Source organism: Chinchilla lanigera, unplaced genomic scaffold (genome assembly GCF_000276665.1).
Source record: "Chinchilla lanigera isolate Chin_1 unplaced genomic scaffold, ChiLan1.0 scaffold00020, whole genome shotgun sequence".
Classification (NCBI taxonomy): domain Eukaryota; kingdom Metazoa; phylum Chordata; class Mammalia; order Rodentia; family Chinchillidae; genus Chinchilla; species Chinchilla lanigera.
The window spans coordinates 24,108,902-24,125,085 of record NW_004955421.1 but is presented as its reverse complement, the minus strand read 5'-3'; the positions used below and the strand labels follow the sequence as shown (position 1 = coordinate 24,125,085).

The following is a 16,184-nucleotide window of genomic DNA, read 5'->3' as shown; positions in this document are numbered from 1 at the left end:
GGGCGCGAGCGCAGCCCCGCAGCCGCCAGTCCCCGAGCTCCTGCGTGTCCCGCCGGCTCGCACTGCGGTCGCGGAGCTCTGGCCCCGCCATGCTCCTGCTCCTGGGGCTGTGCTTGGGGCTGCCCCTCTGCGCGGGGTCGCAGCAAGAGGCCTGGAGCTGGGGTGGCCCTGCAGAGCAAGTAAGTGCGCGAGCCCAGGGAGCCGGGCGCCGGGCGCGCCTGCTGTCCCTGCCCTCCGCCTCCCGGGCCCGCGTGGCTCCCGGACAGGCTCCCTCGGGCCCACCAGACGCCAGCAGGGGCCGTCACCTCCCTCCGCTTTCACACCGCGCCTGTCCGCGGCGCTCTGCCCCGGGCTTGCGGTGCGCTGGCCGCGGCGGGCCAGCTCTGCGTGGTCTCGGCGCCGGCCCGCGCGGGGCCCGACGGCGTCTCTTGTTCCTCCCCGGGAGGGGACCGTCCTGCTGCAGAGAAGCTGATGACGAGCTCCCGTCTTTGCTGCGGGTGTGAGGTCCTTGTGGCTACCGCTGCTCATTCAGGGAGGAGAGGCAGTCTGGGAAAAGTCGCCAGCTCCTGGAGGCCTCGGCGGCCCCCTCTGCAAATCGGGAGCGCACGGCCTTCCCAGTCGGCTCTTACCGGTGGGTCAGCGGCTTCAAGGCGGCCTGCCACCCGCCGGCACCAAGACACGAAGCATCTGGGTCTCTTGCGTTCATGTCTGTGCATTTGTCCGAGTTTGAGTTTTTACTGGCTTGGCCCTGCGGGTGAACGCGAGCCCTCCGCACGGCGTGAGGGGACCGCGAAAGCCCCGAGAAGCGCAGGGCAGGTTCACACCTGTATCCCCGGTGTGACATCGCTGTAGGCCTCGGGCGGCGAGTCGCTGTCGGAGTGGACAGCGCTATTCAGACGCATCTTTTAAATGATGAGCTGCTTAGCTTAACGCATGCTTTTGCGAGATGAAAGGAGCATATAGGTAGGGCCACGTCTCCCTTTTCCAGCCTCTCGTTTTGAAGAGCGGGTCCAGAAGAGGGAATCTGCGCAGACATTGGAAGGTCATCTTCCTGCCGTCTGGCGGGCTCTGATCTGTAAAGTGGAAATGGTGGTGATTCTCTCCAGGGCTCGTCCTGCAGAGTGACCAATAAAAACCCCAAGAGGCTTTTGTGGTGGAGGCAAAGGCAGGCTCGGGTGCGGGCTGGTGCCCACACTGCGGCTTCCGGGTGTGTGGCCAGGGCGAGCCCTTCGTTTCTCCCGGCGGTCCTTCCCTCGTGGCCGCAGCAGGGACCGCGGCTCCTCTGAGCTGGCCCGCGAGGACTGCGCCGGCTGTGGGAAGGACCGGCTCACAGGGTGGCGGCGGAAGGTGTTTCCGCGGGTGGTTCAGGGCACGCACTCGGCTGCCTGGGCTTGGGTCCTGATTCTGCCCCTTACCGGCTCTGTGTCCATCTGCTGCCTCAGTTTCTTGTGCTGCAAACGTGGAAAAGTAGTAGCTGTGCGGACTGGGGGAATTCACGCACAAACGTGCTCGGAATGGGGTGGGGTTAGGGTCAGCTATCACCAGCTGCTGGGCTTGAGCGGCAGAAGTGCTGCGGGAAGGAATTTAGGGCACAGATGCTGAAAGTTTTCTGAGAGGTGGAGGGAGGCGCGCGTGGGAGGGACCGAAACAAAGACCCTGTTTCTGAGCGAGGAGGACCCACGAAGCTCTAAGGCCCGCAAGCCCAAGCAGGCTTAACACTGCACTTTCCTTCTTGGAAAGATGTGGACTTGGCCCGTTTTGCTGACTTCATACATTTTATTTCTTCAGCGCCTGGCTCATACTTGTCTCGAAGATGACTAACTCAGAGGGAAAAGTCTAGAATGTGAAGTCGGGGAAGCAATACAAAATTAAGTTGTGTTAAGTACTGGTACCAAGTCCCCACAATTAATGCAGTCATTATGTGCTGCAAACGTGTCCTGATAAAATTAAAAATTCAAAATATAAACTTCTGAATTATAAAGAAAATTTGCAGTTTTACCCGTGATCCATACTTTTTCAGAAAATTACCTTTTTTTGTGTGGGTGTGCGGCAAGATTTAAGAGACAGGTTCCAGCACCAGACTTCCTGGGTTCAAGTCCTGGCTGTGTGCTTGCTGGAGATTACTTAGTATTTCTGAGCCTCTACCTCGGAATGAGGATGATAAGGTCACCTACTGAAAAGCATTTTAAGCAGGTGTGGTGGTGCATGCCTGCAATCCCGGTGCCCAGGAGGCTGAAGCAGAAGGAGCACCACGAGCTACTTAGCGAGTTCAAGACCAGCCTGAACTGCAAAGCTGTCTCAAGAAAAAAAAAAAAAGATTTTAAAGAGTGAAAGCATCAATATCATTAAATTTTAGAACAGAAGTTAGGAATGTTCTACCCTTAAGTATTATGGTCTTCAAAATGATATATAAACTTAGTTTTTAACAGAACATGTAAATGCATGCAAATTTTAACGTAATTAAGCATGCCTACTTACACTGCAATTCTTGTTTGTCATTTACCTTATTAAAGGTAAAAGCACTAGTGACACTTTAGATTCAGATTCCTTGCTTTGTCCCTTACTGTCCACTCCATGTGTAAACTATGCTACCCATAAAGGAGTAATTAGTAAAATGAAATGGTTTCCAACCTTCTAAGTGCCCCAAAAGTCACTTGGGGACTTCATTAAACATCAGTAGTATAGATCCATTAGGTGTGGTGGGGTCGGGGTAGGGGACAAATGGTTTTGATACAGGTGATCCTAGGACCTTGAATAAGACTAAAAGAACCTCTTGCACCTATAAATCCAGCATTCTGGGAGGCTGAGGCAGGAGGACTGCCAAGTTTGAGCTCAGCCTGTGCAACTTAGAGACTTTTTGGGCCCCTGTTTCAAAACAAAAACAAAACCAAAAACAACCTCAGCAGCAATTAAGGCCAAGGATGTAGCTCAGTGCAAAGGCCCTAGGTTCAATTGTAGTACTGCTTTAAAAAAAAAAAAAAAAGGACCTAAAGAATCTTTTAGGAAATTAGCATTAGAAAGGAGTTCTCTTGTATAAAATCAGTCTGGTACAATATACTGATTTATGTGTTTTGCAACTTTAAAATTTATATGGTAATATAAATATGATAGGGCTGTAGTCCTATTATTACAAAAGCAGTTTTAAATTTATTGAAACATTAATAGCTACTAGTTATTGAGTGTCCAGTGGCCCAGAGAGTTTGCTGGGAGCTTTATGTAAAAGAAGTCAGAAGAAATACAGTGTTGTGGCTGAAAGCGCTCCAGCTGGAGCCAGACTGTGTGGGTTGAAATCGGCAGCACTGCTTCTGGGCTGGGTGTCACTGTGTGTCAGCTCCTTGGCTGTGAACTCCGCCACTCACGAGATGGGATGGTGGGTGGCTCCTAGCACATAAGGGACGTGGCTCTATTGGGGAGGGAAGTAAAATTTGCACAGTTTTAGGTCCTTTAGAGAAAGAATATTAAATTACAACTATACAATTAGGTGCTAAGGTGGCCATTTATTTAAAATGATAAAGCACAGCAGATTACATATTTTGTCAACCTGAGAAATACCATAGATATCACCCATTGCTAGGTGCCTCTTACAAGTGAGGGAACCTCAAATTTATAGTCTATTACATTTCTAAATCATAACACAGTATTAAAGATTGCTTGCTGGCCTGTGTGAGGCCCTGCATTTTATCTCCATTACTGCTAGAAATAATAATTTAAAAAATTAGATAAAAAATAATAAACCCATTGGGTGCTCTTCAAGGTTGTGGTGAGGATTAAGTGAGTGAATTCAGGTGAAACATTTGCATATAGGAAGAAAGAAGGCACTATTAGCTGTTTTTTACTATTTATGTACAGCCTCATGAAATCTCCAAGAACCAGTTCAAGGTCTCAGTGTATCTGTTTTATAAAAGACAGCTGGGGAAGTCCAGGAGAAGTGACATACCTAGGCCACTACGTGCAGAGCTGGATTAGAGCCCAAGTGTGTTGACTGCCAAAGCTGGCGCTCTCAATAAATCCACTAATAGCAGGCTACTCTCATATTTGTAACTTAGTTTGTTTAAATGTGACTTTAATTTGTAGCTCCTGGCACATAGACAGTGTTCAATACATGTTGGTCATAATTCAAACATCTACTGTGGTGATACATTTCCAATTCTGGGAACTAGACATTTTCTGCACTTAAGATTTTTTCCAAATTATTCCCCATGATCCTGTCTTTACATTTAGGGGAAAATTGAGAGCTGAGACAATTTTTTTAAAAAATTCTACAAAATAAAGCCTGTAAAAGAGTTTTGCAAGCTGCAAGCCCCTTAGTAATGATTCCCTTATGGGCAGGAGCATGATTGCAGAAAAGAATTGCAGAACTGAAAGGGAAAGGAGGGTGTTGTGTGAGAAATTCCAGAAATTTGCTCACTCCCAAACCAGCCATGGCTCATTTCGTGGGGGCAGGAAAAAAGGGTGGGGAGTCCTGAGAACTGGGTGATGAATTGTATGTGTCTTTGTGTTCTTGATTCTCAAAGGCTAGGGCGCTCAGATTTAAGGAAACCCTACTTAAGGTACTGTTAGAATTGTGGTCAGAAATGCCGGTAATGCTTCTGCATCCAAAGACCAGCAAAATCCATGTGGAAAGATGGAACTATCGAACGAAGAGCTTAGTTTTTCTTTTTTGGAAGGGGCGTGTACATACTGAACCACTCACAGTCTTCCCACAAGTAGGGTCTGTTTCCTGTATTTTCCACAGGGAAAGAAAGAAAAGTAGGTGACTTACTTTACAGCCAGTTGATTTTTTTGGCCCCAAATCTTCCTGGAAGTTGTTCAGAATTTTAACTCAAATTTGAAGCTTCTCCCATCACTAAGGTGTAACAAGGCACCTCAGTTTGCAAGTGGTTAGTAGCTGAACAACTTGCAGCAACATTATCCCAAAATAGGAGCGGTTTGGGGCAGATGATATAGAATCACTCACATGGAAATACTTTCAGATTAGCACTTCTAGACTTGGTGATAAGTGGCATCCCATGTGAGTTTCCGACATCTAGCCGTGGTTTTGTTCCTGGTTCTGTAGCAGCTCTCTAAGGTAATAGACTGCTTAGTTGAGTATTTCAGAAAATCCTCAGAAAAATGGATGCTGGCTTGTTGATCAAGTCCTCAAGTTCATCTGGAGTCATAGATTCGGTGATAGAGCACAAAGGGGTTGCAACTTGCAGCTTTACTGGTTTTATTTTTTAGGGAGAGGAACACGCAGATTTCCTTTCATGCTTTCTTACCAGTCAGCTTGAGTCAGTCAAGCATCCAGATCCAAGCGGAGGGATATACCATGAAATTAGGCTTTGTCCCTCCTGTCCCTTCTCACATTCTTCCCACTGATGGACTGTTAGTCAGCTGTTAGTTACCATAACAACTACCTGAGGAAGTCACCTTATAAAGAGAGATTTACTTTGGCTCAGGGCCTCAGAGGGTCCAGTCCGTGATCACCTGGCCACATTGCTTGTAAGCCCATGGCGAGGCAGCATATCATGGGAGAGGAGCATAGCAGAACAAACCAGTAGGTGATTACATTTTCTGTTATGTTTTCATGAGTATATTTCTTTTATTTTCTCTTTAAATTACATAGTATGGTCCTTGATGGCAGAGATCATGGCTTATATTTCTTAATAAATATTATGGTTTGGACAACGTATGTTCTGATGTTGGAGAAATAAGCTAGAGCCAGAGAATTCTATGGGAGTCATCTCTTAAATCTATGGGCTGGGGCTGCAAGGAAGTTGGTGGAAGCTCTAAGTTTGCTATTTATAGTTGTTATTGCCATGAAGCTGAAAGTTAGTTACTTGTCTGTCCCTAGTTTCCACCCCCAGAGTCATTATTTTCTTTCTTTTTGTTTTATGGAAAAAAGTAAAACAAAATTCCATAACAGAAGTATAAGAGAATAATGATGGTTAATACATTGAGTATTATTATCTGTAAAGTAGTTAATCAGAGTAAAAGATATGGGCATAAAAATTCTCTAAATGATATTAGCACAAACCTTCCTTTGCAACGAGTTAAGAAAAACTAGTAGTATAACTGTCTTGTATTTTGGGTTTTTTTCCTTTTCCCTTCCTTCCTTTCCCCTTTCCCCAATCCTAGTTCATTTTTCCTTTTGAACAATTTCTTGTACATTTGACAATATCTATTGTACATTTGACAATATCTATTGTACATTTTGGACCTTATTTACTCTTTCAGTTTCTTACATCAGGAAGATAATGCGATGTTTACACATGTGAGTCTGACTTATTTCACTTATGAGTATGGTCTCCAGTTGCATCCATTTACCTATAAAAGTCTCAAATTTGTCTTTCTTTATGGCTGAGTAGTACTCTATTGTATAAAAAGACCACATCTTCTTTATCCATTCTTTGGTTGATGGGCATTTGGGTTGGTTCCAAGATTTAGCTATTACAAATTGTGCTGCTATAAACATAGGTACACATAGATAGCTGTGGTATGATGTTTTTAATTCTTCTGGGAAAATACTCAGAAAGGGAAAGACTAGGTTAAATAGGACCTCTAATCCTAGTTTTTTGAGGAATTTCTATGCTGATTTCCACAGTGTTTGCACCAGTCTACACTCCCACCAACAGTGGAAAAGGGTTCCTTTTTCCTCACATTTGTTATTGATTGATTTCTTAATGATAGCCATTCTTCCTGTAGTGAAATGGAACCTCAGTGTTGTTTTATTTTTTTTTATTTATTTTTTTTTCTTCCGGTACCAGGAATCGAACTCACGACCTTGAGCTTGCCAGGCAAGCACTGTGCCACTGAGCTAAATCCCCAGCCCCCTCAGTGTTGTTTTAATTTGGGTCTCTTGAATGACCAATGATGCTGAACATTTTTTCATATATTTATTTACCATTTGTATTTCTTTATTTGAGAAGTGTGTATTCATCTCAGATGCCCATTTTTTGATTGAGTCTTTGAATTTGACCCTCATATTCTTATAAAAATGGAAAAACACTCAAAAACAAAAAAAGAATCAGGAATTCCAAACCAAACCAACAGTGATGACACTGGTCTCATTTGCCCTCCAGTCCTAGCTGGCATCAGGAATTTGTCTGTACTGGGATGTTTTGGTTCTGGTTCAAGCTAAGTTTAAATGTGTATTGAAGTGTAGCCATAGTGATCCCCTGAGACAGTAGATAGTCATCTCAAAAATGAAAAAACAACTTCTCTTGTTCTCCTTAAAGCTTGCTTATTTTCTTGGAAAACCTATTTTACAAAGGAGGAAACTTCAAAGAAAGTACTTCAGGTCACACAGAGAATCTAATACCCGGGAGAGGCTTGGCTCTCCTTCCAACCATAGTTATTTTAAGTGCTCCCCAGTCTATTCCACAATTTTAGGGAGGGAGAGACCTGAGGTGAGCCTGCAGAGCTCGTGAAGAACTTGCCTAGGATCCTTACTATGGCCTTCCATCGGTTCCCCATGCACCTCAGCTCATGATAGAAAGCAGAAAACAGCAGAAATTGTTTTCATTTGCAGTCAAAGGGGTTGTCAATCTAAATCCTATACTATTGCTATTTATATTCTATTAAATAGGAGCTTATAGGGGGCCAGGGATTAGCTCAGCAGCACAAGCACCTATCTAGCAAGCATAAGGCCCTGAGTTCAATTCCCAGTACTAAAAAAAAAAATGGAGGCTATGTCATGGGTTATAGAGTTAATTTCCATATTAAAATATATTATGTACACTGTATTTATGCAAATATATTTTGTATAGTTGCATTTATGCAAATATTATGTATTTGTATTCATGCAAATGTGTATTTATATTTATGTTAATATATTTGTATGTTTGAATATATATATTTGGAGGAGTAAGGAGAGGACAGGATTAAAACAATTTCTGTTATACTTTCAGGTTTTAAAATGTAAATATACTTGTTGTTTATTCTGTTGCAGCAATAATATATGTTAATTTGTTAAAAATTGGATATAGAAAAGTGTAAAGAAAAGCAGTTAACCCATCTAAAAGTAATAGCCCTTAGCATTTTGGTACACATGCTACATGTAAAAACAGTATACTTAAAAAAACAAATGATTTTTAAAATACTGTTTTGTCATTTAATATTTAAAAACATCTGAGTATATCTATCAGGATAAGCTAGGTTACACACAATCTCCCAATCTCTATATCTTACATAACAAATATCTATTTCTTGCTTATACAAGGTGTCCATCTTGGGCTAGCAGTAGAACAAGCATGCACTTTTCAATCGCATGTGAACCTGGGCTTGATAGAGCAGGTACCACTGCAAGCACTGCTAATTACTGTACCAGAGGGAGAAGGGTGTTTTGCAGGATCAGATGTCTGTATTTTAGTCCTTGGCCCAGAAGTGACAGATGTTATTTACATTATTTGGCTAGAGTAGTATTGGCCCCACCTACTCACAGGGGTAATCCTGGCAGAGAACTAGAAAAATATTTGGTGAACAGCATGAAAGTCCAGTAACATGAGCATTTATTGATGTCAGTAAGTATACATTCACGTCATTATCTTCGAGAGCTGTATTGTAATTAATCAGTGTCTCATGATATATTTAACCAAATCACTTTTAAGGGTGTTTTAGACTATTTCTAAAATTATGAAAAATTGTTTTAAACCTTGCAAATAACTTTTCCTATACCTTAATTTTTTTTCTACTGATTCCTCCCTTATGCTACTTTAAGTGTTATATTAAATTTGACTGCAAGTAGAATTTTGAATTAAAAGACATGAATATAGGTGTAATATAAAATATTATAGTTACTTTGGAAAACAGTTTGGCAGTGTCTTAAAAAGTTTAATTTACCATATGACCTAGGAACTCCATTTGGAGGGAAATAATGTATCTCCAGTGCAAAGAATGGACTGCGAATGCTCATTCAGTGCTTTTTCCAGTTCCGAATTATTCGTATAGCTAAAAGATAGAGGCTATCTAAATGAGCATCAGCTGGTGAACAGATAATCAGAATATAGTCTAGCCACACAAAGGGATATTATTCAGCCAAGAAGAGAATGAAGTGCTGATTGCTACAATAGAGACAAACATTGTGCTAAGTAAAAAAGGCTAAGCACAAAAATCTACGTACTGTGTGATTCCATTCCTATGAAATGAGCAAAATGGGCAAAGCCATATAGAGAAAGTAGGTGAGTGATTACCTCGGGGTGGGGAGAAAGGGAGACGGAGCAGTGATGGGTAGGGATGCACGTTTCTTGGTGGGCTAATAAGAATGTTCGAATTTACTACGGTGGTAGTTAGTCAACTCTGTGTAGATAGTAACAAACATTTTCTTGTGAACAAAATGAGTGAATTGTGTTGTATGTAAATTATACCTCATAAAACTGTTTAAAATATCCGTAAAGTCTGGGCATATTTTTCAAGTTTCTAATTTACATCGTCAAATTGCTCTCCAGAAGGGAAAATGTATCGGTCATAGTGATCACTGCTTATGCTGGTATTATTTAAACAGGGATTTATCACGAGTAGTGGACAACAATGGGCTAAAACCTTCCAATCTGTCCCAAGGGTCGTGTTGATTATTACTGTGATTTTGCTTAAAAGATGGTTTTATTCACCTTTATAAAAGATGTATGCATATATATGTATTCATGCTTTATATACATAACAGCAAGAAGTTAATGTCAAGCCAAAAAATTCAATGAAACAATGCAAACACCCTTAATTATCTGTCCTTGTCATTTTATCTAGACTCCTCCTGCAGATTTAAAAGCAATCAGATGACAAGGTACTGTCACCTCTTGGGTCAAGGGTCAACCTGGTCTGAGAGAGATGGATTCAAATTCTGCAGTGGAAACAAAGTCTCTGCTAAAAAATCAAAGCTACTTTTCAGGATGAATAGTTCTTTCGGTGAATCTGAATGCATTGTAACGCCCCCATAGAGGCCGCTGAAGGCTGCCCTCTCAGTCCTGTGTCTCCTCTCTTCTCTCCTAGGTTGGACTCAGGGTCCCGAGGCAGCTGAGGCTGGTGCAGAGGCTGGTACGTATACTCACGGCACATCTCCGACGCCGTTCTCCTCCCTTTTCCTTGTTCGGAACCAGGTACCCCTTTGCATGTGCGCCCTCCCGAGCTTGTAATCACGTGTACAAGATTCTAACAAAGCCAAGCAGCAGATTCTTTCATTTCTTTTTTTGAAGTAGCTTTTTCTTCCTTTGGAAAAAATTTGATGATTTTAGTAGAACTATATAAGGACAAAGCATGGGATTTTAAAAATTTCCTTAAAAAATATCTAAATATAACCTCTGTTTATTGTTTATGACATCCTTACCCAGGAAATGAAGACTTTGTTGTGAGATAAACAGCTAAAGCAGCCAGAGAACTCACATCTGAATGTTAAAATGACACGTGATGAATACTGGGCCTGCCCTCAGTGTGTTTGAAGGTTTACAGATTGGAACTTGAGCAAATGTTTAGAAACACAGGAGGTTATGAGGTGTGACAGAAAAATATGCTGAATTTTAAACAAATTTTGCAGTAAAAGACACATTTCCTTTACTGTCCTTCAGGATACCCCCTTGCTTCAAACACACTTATCCCACAATTCCTGCAATTTTCTGAAGCAGTTCTGGAAGTCTGTGTGTTCGGTTGCACTGTCATGGTTGCCTGGATGTCCTGAGTTTATTCAAAACATTTATTCCATTCGCTGTCACTTTGGCTTTGAGGAGGAGCCACGGTTGCAGGTGCCAGGTCCGGTGGGTGAGGGGGGTGACGACACACACAGCGTCGTGTTTTTGCACGTCTGCTTTTCCATTCGATGGCCCTTGGCAGCCGCAGTCTTTGATCACACCTCGTAAAGACTCAGAAAGGGGCCTTTCAGAACTGCTTCAGCAGGGGGCGAGAATGACGGCACACGTTTGAAGCAAGAGGGACTATTTTGAGGTGAGTGAACGGCAATGTGTTTTTTACTGTAATAATTTTTAAAGTATTTTAAACATTCACTGTATATTTTGACCACATGATGTGTTTTTTAAAAATCTCAATTCTTCCTTATTCCTGCAGTGAATTATCACAATGTGGGGACGTTTAGTGAGGAGTTCTCACACCCCTTTCTCTGGCAGGCGTCTAAGTCGGTTTATCTCTACAAGTGTCACTGTCATTATTGCGTCTGCCCTGGGACTCCGCTGTCTTTTCTCTTCCTCCTCTTCTTCCTCCTCCGTTGTGCTGTCTTCCCCTTTCCTGCCCCTGCTTCCCCGTAACCCCAACTTTGTCAGCCTAGTGTTCATTCTTCTCTGTTTCCGCCATGCCCACATAAGCGTGATACACGTAGGTACGTGAACATGTCAAGCACAGCAAGGCATCTGGAAGTTTCCCTGCTTCCCAGCTAACAAGTTGTTACTGTTTCTTGGGAGTTAGCAGGAAACAAGAGCGTAGGAGGTCAGAGACCTGGTGCGTGTTACCACTGACAGCAGCCGCAGTGGCCGAGGACAGCATTAGCTTGGTTCCTCAGTCCCAGCTCCTGCGTGGTGATACAGAGAGGGCCGGGGGGCACGCACACATGAACTTGGTTACACTACATATGCGTGACTCTAGTATGGAGAACCAGACTCCAGACTGATCCTTGTCTGTGGAGGGAGATACTGTCTTCACTATTCCGCATACTCAGCCATCTTGCCTCCTGCGCTGGAGGAGACACCACCTGTGTTCCAGCTGTTTGTTGTACAGGCATCCTGACGCAGGTGGTTCAGAACACAGGCAGCTAGTTTTTGTGCTTGTCAAATGTGCAGAAACACCAGACTCATGGAGAATGGTTTCCCAACAACATATGCGTACACCACTCATTCATTCATTCATTCATTCATTCATTCATTCAACAAAATAGTTTTGGGAGTGTCTGTGACCTGTTCAGCACTGCTGTAGGCACTGGGATACAGCGATGATAAAACAGACAGAATATCCTCTCTTATACAGAGCTCAAAAGTGGGGAGATTAAGGCAAAAAGACAAAATATGTATTAATAGTTGGGAAGAAGACAAATATCACTGAGAAAACACACCAGTGGAAGATGGAGAAGCTTATATACATTTGCACATATGAGGTTTCTGATCATTGCTTTAACACAGTGAGCACATACAATGATAGCTGATGTTTACTGAGGGCATACTACATGCGGGGCGTGGTTCTAAGCACCTTTCTTTTCTTTTATGGTACCAGGGATTGAACCTAGGGCCTTGGGCATGAGTTACCTTCCCAGACCTTTCTCTCTCTCTCTCTCTCTCTGTACCGGGAATCAAACTCAGGGCCTTGCTGCGCCACTGAGCTACATCCCCAGCCCTTCCCTTCCTTCCTTCCTTCCTTTCTTTCTTTCTTTCTTTCATTTCTTGAGAGCAGGTCTTGCTAAATTGTCCAGGCTAGACTTCAACTTGTGTTCCTCCTGCCTCAGCTTTCCTGCATGCTAGGATTATAGGTTCATTCTAAGTTTGCAGTATTTGACAGATGAAAGGATTGAGATTAAGAGGTACTGAGTAGCTTTTCCAAGACCACACAGTTGGTAAGAGATGGCAGAGCCAGGATTGCCTCCCAAACATCTGGAAGTTTCTGGGTCCGTGCTCCTAAGTAATGCACCAAACTGCCCTTTAGTTATATGTATTCCTCTATTTCCTATTATTTTCACCTAAATAAAAGTACTTTATCTGGCATAGCTGTACCCATTATTTAGATGGTGACAAATCTCCTGTCGGCATACATAACTTATAAAGCATTCTGCTACTGATGAAAACTCAAGTTCTTTCCAGTTTTCTTTGCCCCATAAACAGTGCAAAAAGCCCAACAATCTGTCTTTTGTATATACTATTATTCACAGTTCACTTAATGCTATGCTTTATATTTTCAGAGGAAGCACTGCTGATCCAAAGTAACGTGAATTTTAAATTGTGATAAATTTTGCCAGATTCCTTTTTGAATACTGTTACTTTTAATACTATATTAATTCCATTTCTACCAGCAGGGATGAATATGCACATTTCTGCTAGCGATCAATATAATTACGCTTTTTGATTTGTCAACCTCTTAGACATAAAAGGACATGTCCTTGTTCATTTTGCTTGCATTTTTCTATGTACAAATTTGCACATTTTAAAATAGATTTGGTAGGCATTCAGAGCAGTTCTTCTCCAAATTGCTTTTATTGGGTCATTTGCCCACCTTTCTATTGTGTTTTTACCCCCTCGTGGTCAATTTATCAGAGATCTTTGCATATTATAAGTGCCTTCTGGCTTCTGAGGTGGAAGATTCCTCTACAAATCTCTCATTTGTCTGTTAACTTTGTTCATGGTATATTTGCCATATAAAAGTTTTAAGTTCATAAGTGATAAACAAACCTATCTTTTCTTTTATAGTTTCTAAGTTTTTGTTCTTGGCCACAAAGATTTTCTTCACTCCTTAACTTAGCTTGTTTATATAATCTTTTAGATTTTCTTAGAAACCTCTTAGAATTTTCAAAAAATCTTGTATTTATATTTATTATATTTTTTTCAGTACTGGGGACTGAACCCAGGGCTTCCACATTGAACTACATTCCCAGGACTTTAAAAAATTTTAAATTTTTAGACAAGGTCTCACTAGGAACCTAAACTGCCCAGGCTGGGTTCCCGGCGTGCTTGGTTACAGAGATGCACAACCATGCCCGGCTGCTGTTAGAAGTTTTAACATGAACTTTGCCTACCCGGATGTACCGGGATGATCTCTCCCGCAGTAGACCTGGCACATCACGCTCCCCTGCGAATGTCCTCCATGCCTCTGCCTCCCCTGGAGGATAGAATCCGAGCATGTATGAGACCCTGCGTGATCTGGCTCCGGCCTGTATCTGCGGTCTCGGCTCGCTGTGTGAGTCTGCTGTCTCTGATGCTCTAACCACCTCACACCAACTACAGGCCTCTGAATGAGCCACACTGCACTCAGTGAACAGAATGTGTGTGGTAACAGCTGGGAAACGCCTTTGTCCTCTGTTTCGGGTAATAACAATATACACTATATTGTTTTTTTCAAGAAGGAGAGGAGTTAATGTTTCATAAGTATCTTTGGACTGCCACACCCTAGCGTTTCCCTCTGTATGAGGGAAAGTGGAAGTAAATGATTTCTAAAGAGGTTGAGAAACTCCCGTATTTATGGTATCTAAAGAATGGTTAGGCCAGAATAAAACCTCAGAAGGTTAACCTTGTGGGCGGAGACACTGGGGCTCGGGTGCTGGCAACTGCTGTCCCAAACATTCCGCAGTCACATTTCCAGATGGCAGCGTGGTAATTCAGGACATTAGGTTGGCTTGATTTTAAGTAACTCACATGAGTCATACAAAAGCCTTTGGTCCCTTAGGCAGCTAATTAAGACACTCCCTGCCTCAAAATACTTTTCCATCTGTTTTGGTATTGTCAGAAAAAATAATAAAGAACTTACATTATGTCACAGGAAGGTGAATCTTTTTGCCCCCTATTTTGTAGTTGATATCGCCAACCAAAATTGTCACTTACGTGGAAATATGGAAGACATGCTGGATTTTTGAGAGCTGTGCAGTGGGAAATGTTGAGGCAACTTTTATTATGTCTCTTGCTTTATGACACATTTTCATAAACTTGTACCACTTGAAAGCCTATATTTGCTTTGCAGTGTCATTTCATGACTATTTTCGCCTGCCTGTCTGATGTACTTGTCGCAGTGTGCCCTCGTTTCTAGGTAAAGTGGCCTCTGTACTATGCTGGGCCGGGCCTGGGATCTTTTCTGTGTTGGTGTCTTTTGTGTTCCTAGAATGTTTTTTTCATTTTCTTTGATCACGTGCAAATTCTACGTCAATTTTAGAGCTTTTTCTTACATTTTAAAGACTTCACAGACTTGTCTTTCTCCTGGGATTTTGCTGTATTTATTTGGAGAATAATAACTTGAACCCAGGGCCTCAGTTATGGTAGGCAAATGCTCTGTTGTGGAGCCACAGCCCCAGCCTCTTGTCTTTTTCCTAAACTCTGGCAGTTTTCTAGTCAAAATTCCTATCTAAGGGGCTGGGGATTTAGCTCAGCTGCAAAAGCGCCTGCCTGGAAAGCGCAAGGTCATGAGTTCGGTTCCCGGACCGGAGAAAAACCAAAAAAAAAAAAAAAAAAAAAAAATTCCTATCTATTCTCTCCCTCTCTCTCTTCCCCTCTCTTTCTCTGTACCTACATATCTATTTGGTGATACACTTATACCTTGCTTCCTATATTTTCCTATGTGGCTTTTCATATTTTTTACATTTTTGTCCTTTCTTTCCAAGTTGTTGTAAATGCCTTAAGATAAGGAACCACGTGCATTCCCAAATTGTCATAGAACTTAGTCTTTAGCAGTACCTGATAAGTACTAGTTTATTACATATCATTTTTGGTGGATATATATTTTTCTTTTTGAGTATTCAATATTTAGATTCAATTCAATAAATGTGTTTTAAGTTATTCTCTAACCTGAGAGCTATGAATTAAAAACAGGAGGAAAAAAAGGAGAAGGAAGGAGAAGAGGAGGAGGAGAACAGAAGGGGAGAAGGAAGAGAAGGAAGTGGAAGAGGAAGGGGAAGAGGGGGGAAGAGGGGAAAAGGGAAGAGAAGGAGGAGGAAAAAGAGAAGAGGAGGAGGAGGAGGGAAGGGAGAAGGAGAATAAGAATATGTGGGTTCTCTTTCCCATGTGGTAGTGGGGAGCAGTATAGTGGGGAGGGGTAAGGGATCGGTAGCCAGAGCTGTGGAAGAAGTGCACAGAATCAATTCTGGTAGATTCTAGACCACGAATTCTGGACCACGAGGCCAAGGCTATGGTGTACAAGTAGCAGCAGCAACTCCTGGAAAAGAATAACTGGGAGAAGTAGTAAAACTAACACAGTTTTTTGAAATTTTTGAGCTTGTGTGTTGGGCCCATAGACTATGGTCCATATTCTTGATGTAACATTGTGGGAAACCTACTACATCCGTGATCTTACTTGTAGGCATAAGAAGACACTGTAATAGACAATGTTTTGTCATGTCTTCTAATTTTCATATTTTAAATTCAACAAAATTATTTATCTAGTAAGGATAAACCAACATGATATCAAAAATAGTCTCAGTGTACCAAGGGAAGGTTTTCAATTATTTTAAAAATAGTACTGGGCAAGCACTGTGTACTGAAGGAGCTGAACTTTATTTGGCATGCTGTGTGGCTGGAATTACAAAC

General features: G+C 42.3%; 1 protein-coding gene across 2 annotated transcripts in view; it reads left to right on the top strand.

Moving 5' to 3' along the window:
* Positions 1 to 16,184, top strand: part of Itih5 (inter-alpha-trypsin inhibitor heavy chain family, member 5) — an 82,681-nt gene continuing 66,497 nt past the window's right edge. For both annotated transcript variants that reach the window (XM_005383872.2, XM_013513751.1), the window contains exons 1-2: positions 1 to 179; positions 9,964 to 10,008. In XM_005383872.2, the coding sequence (XP_005383929.1) occupies positions 90 to 179; positions 9,964 to 10,008 (135 nt within the window). In that variant the 5' untranslated portion in view covers positions 1 to 89. The remainder of the gene's footprint in view (positions 180 to 9,963; positions 10,009 to 16,184) is intronic.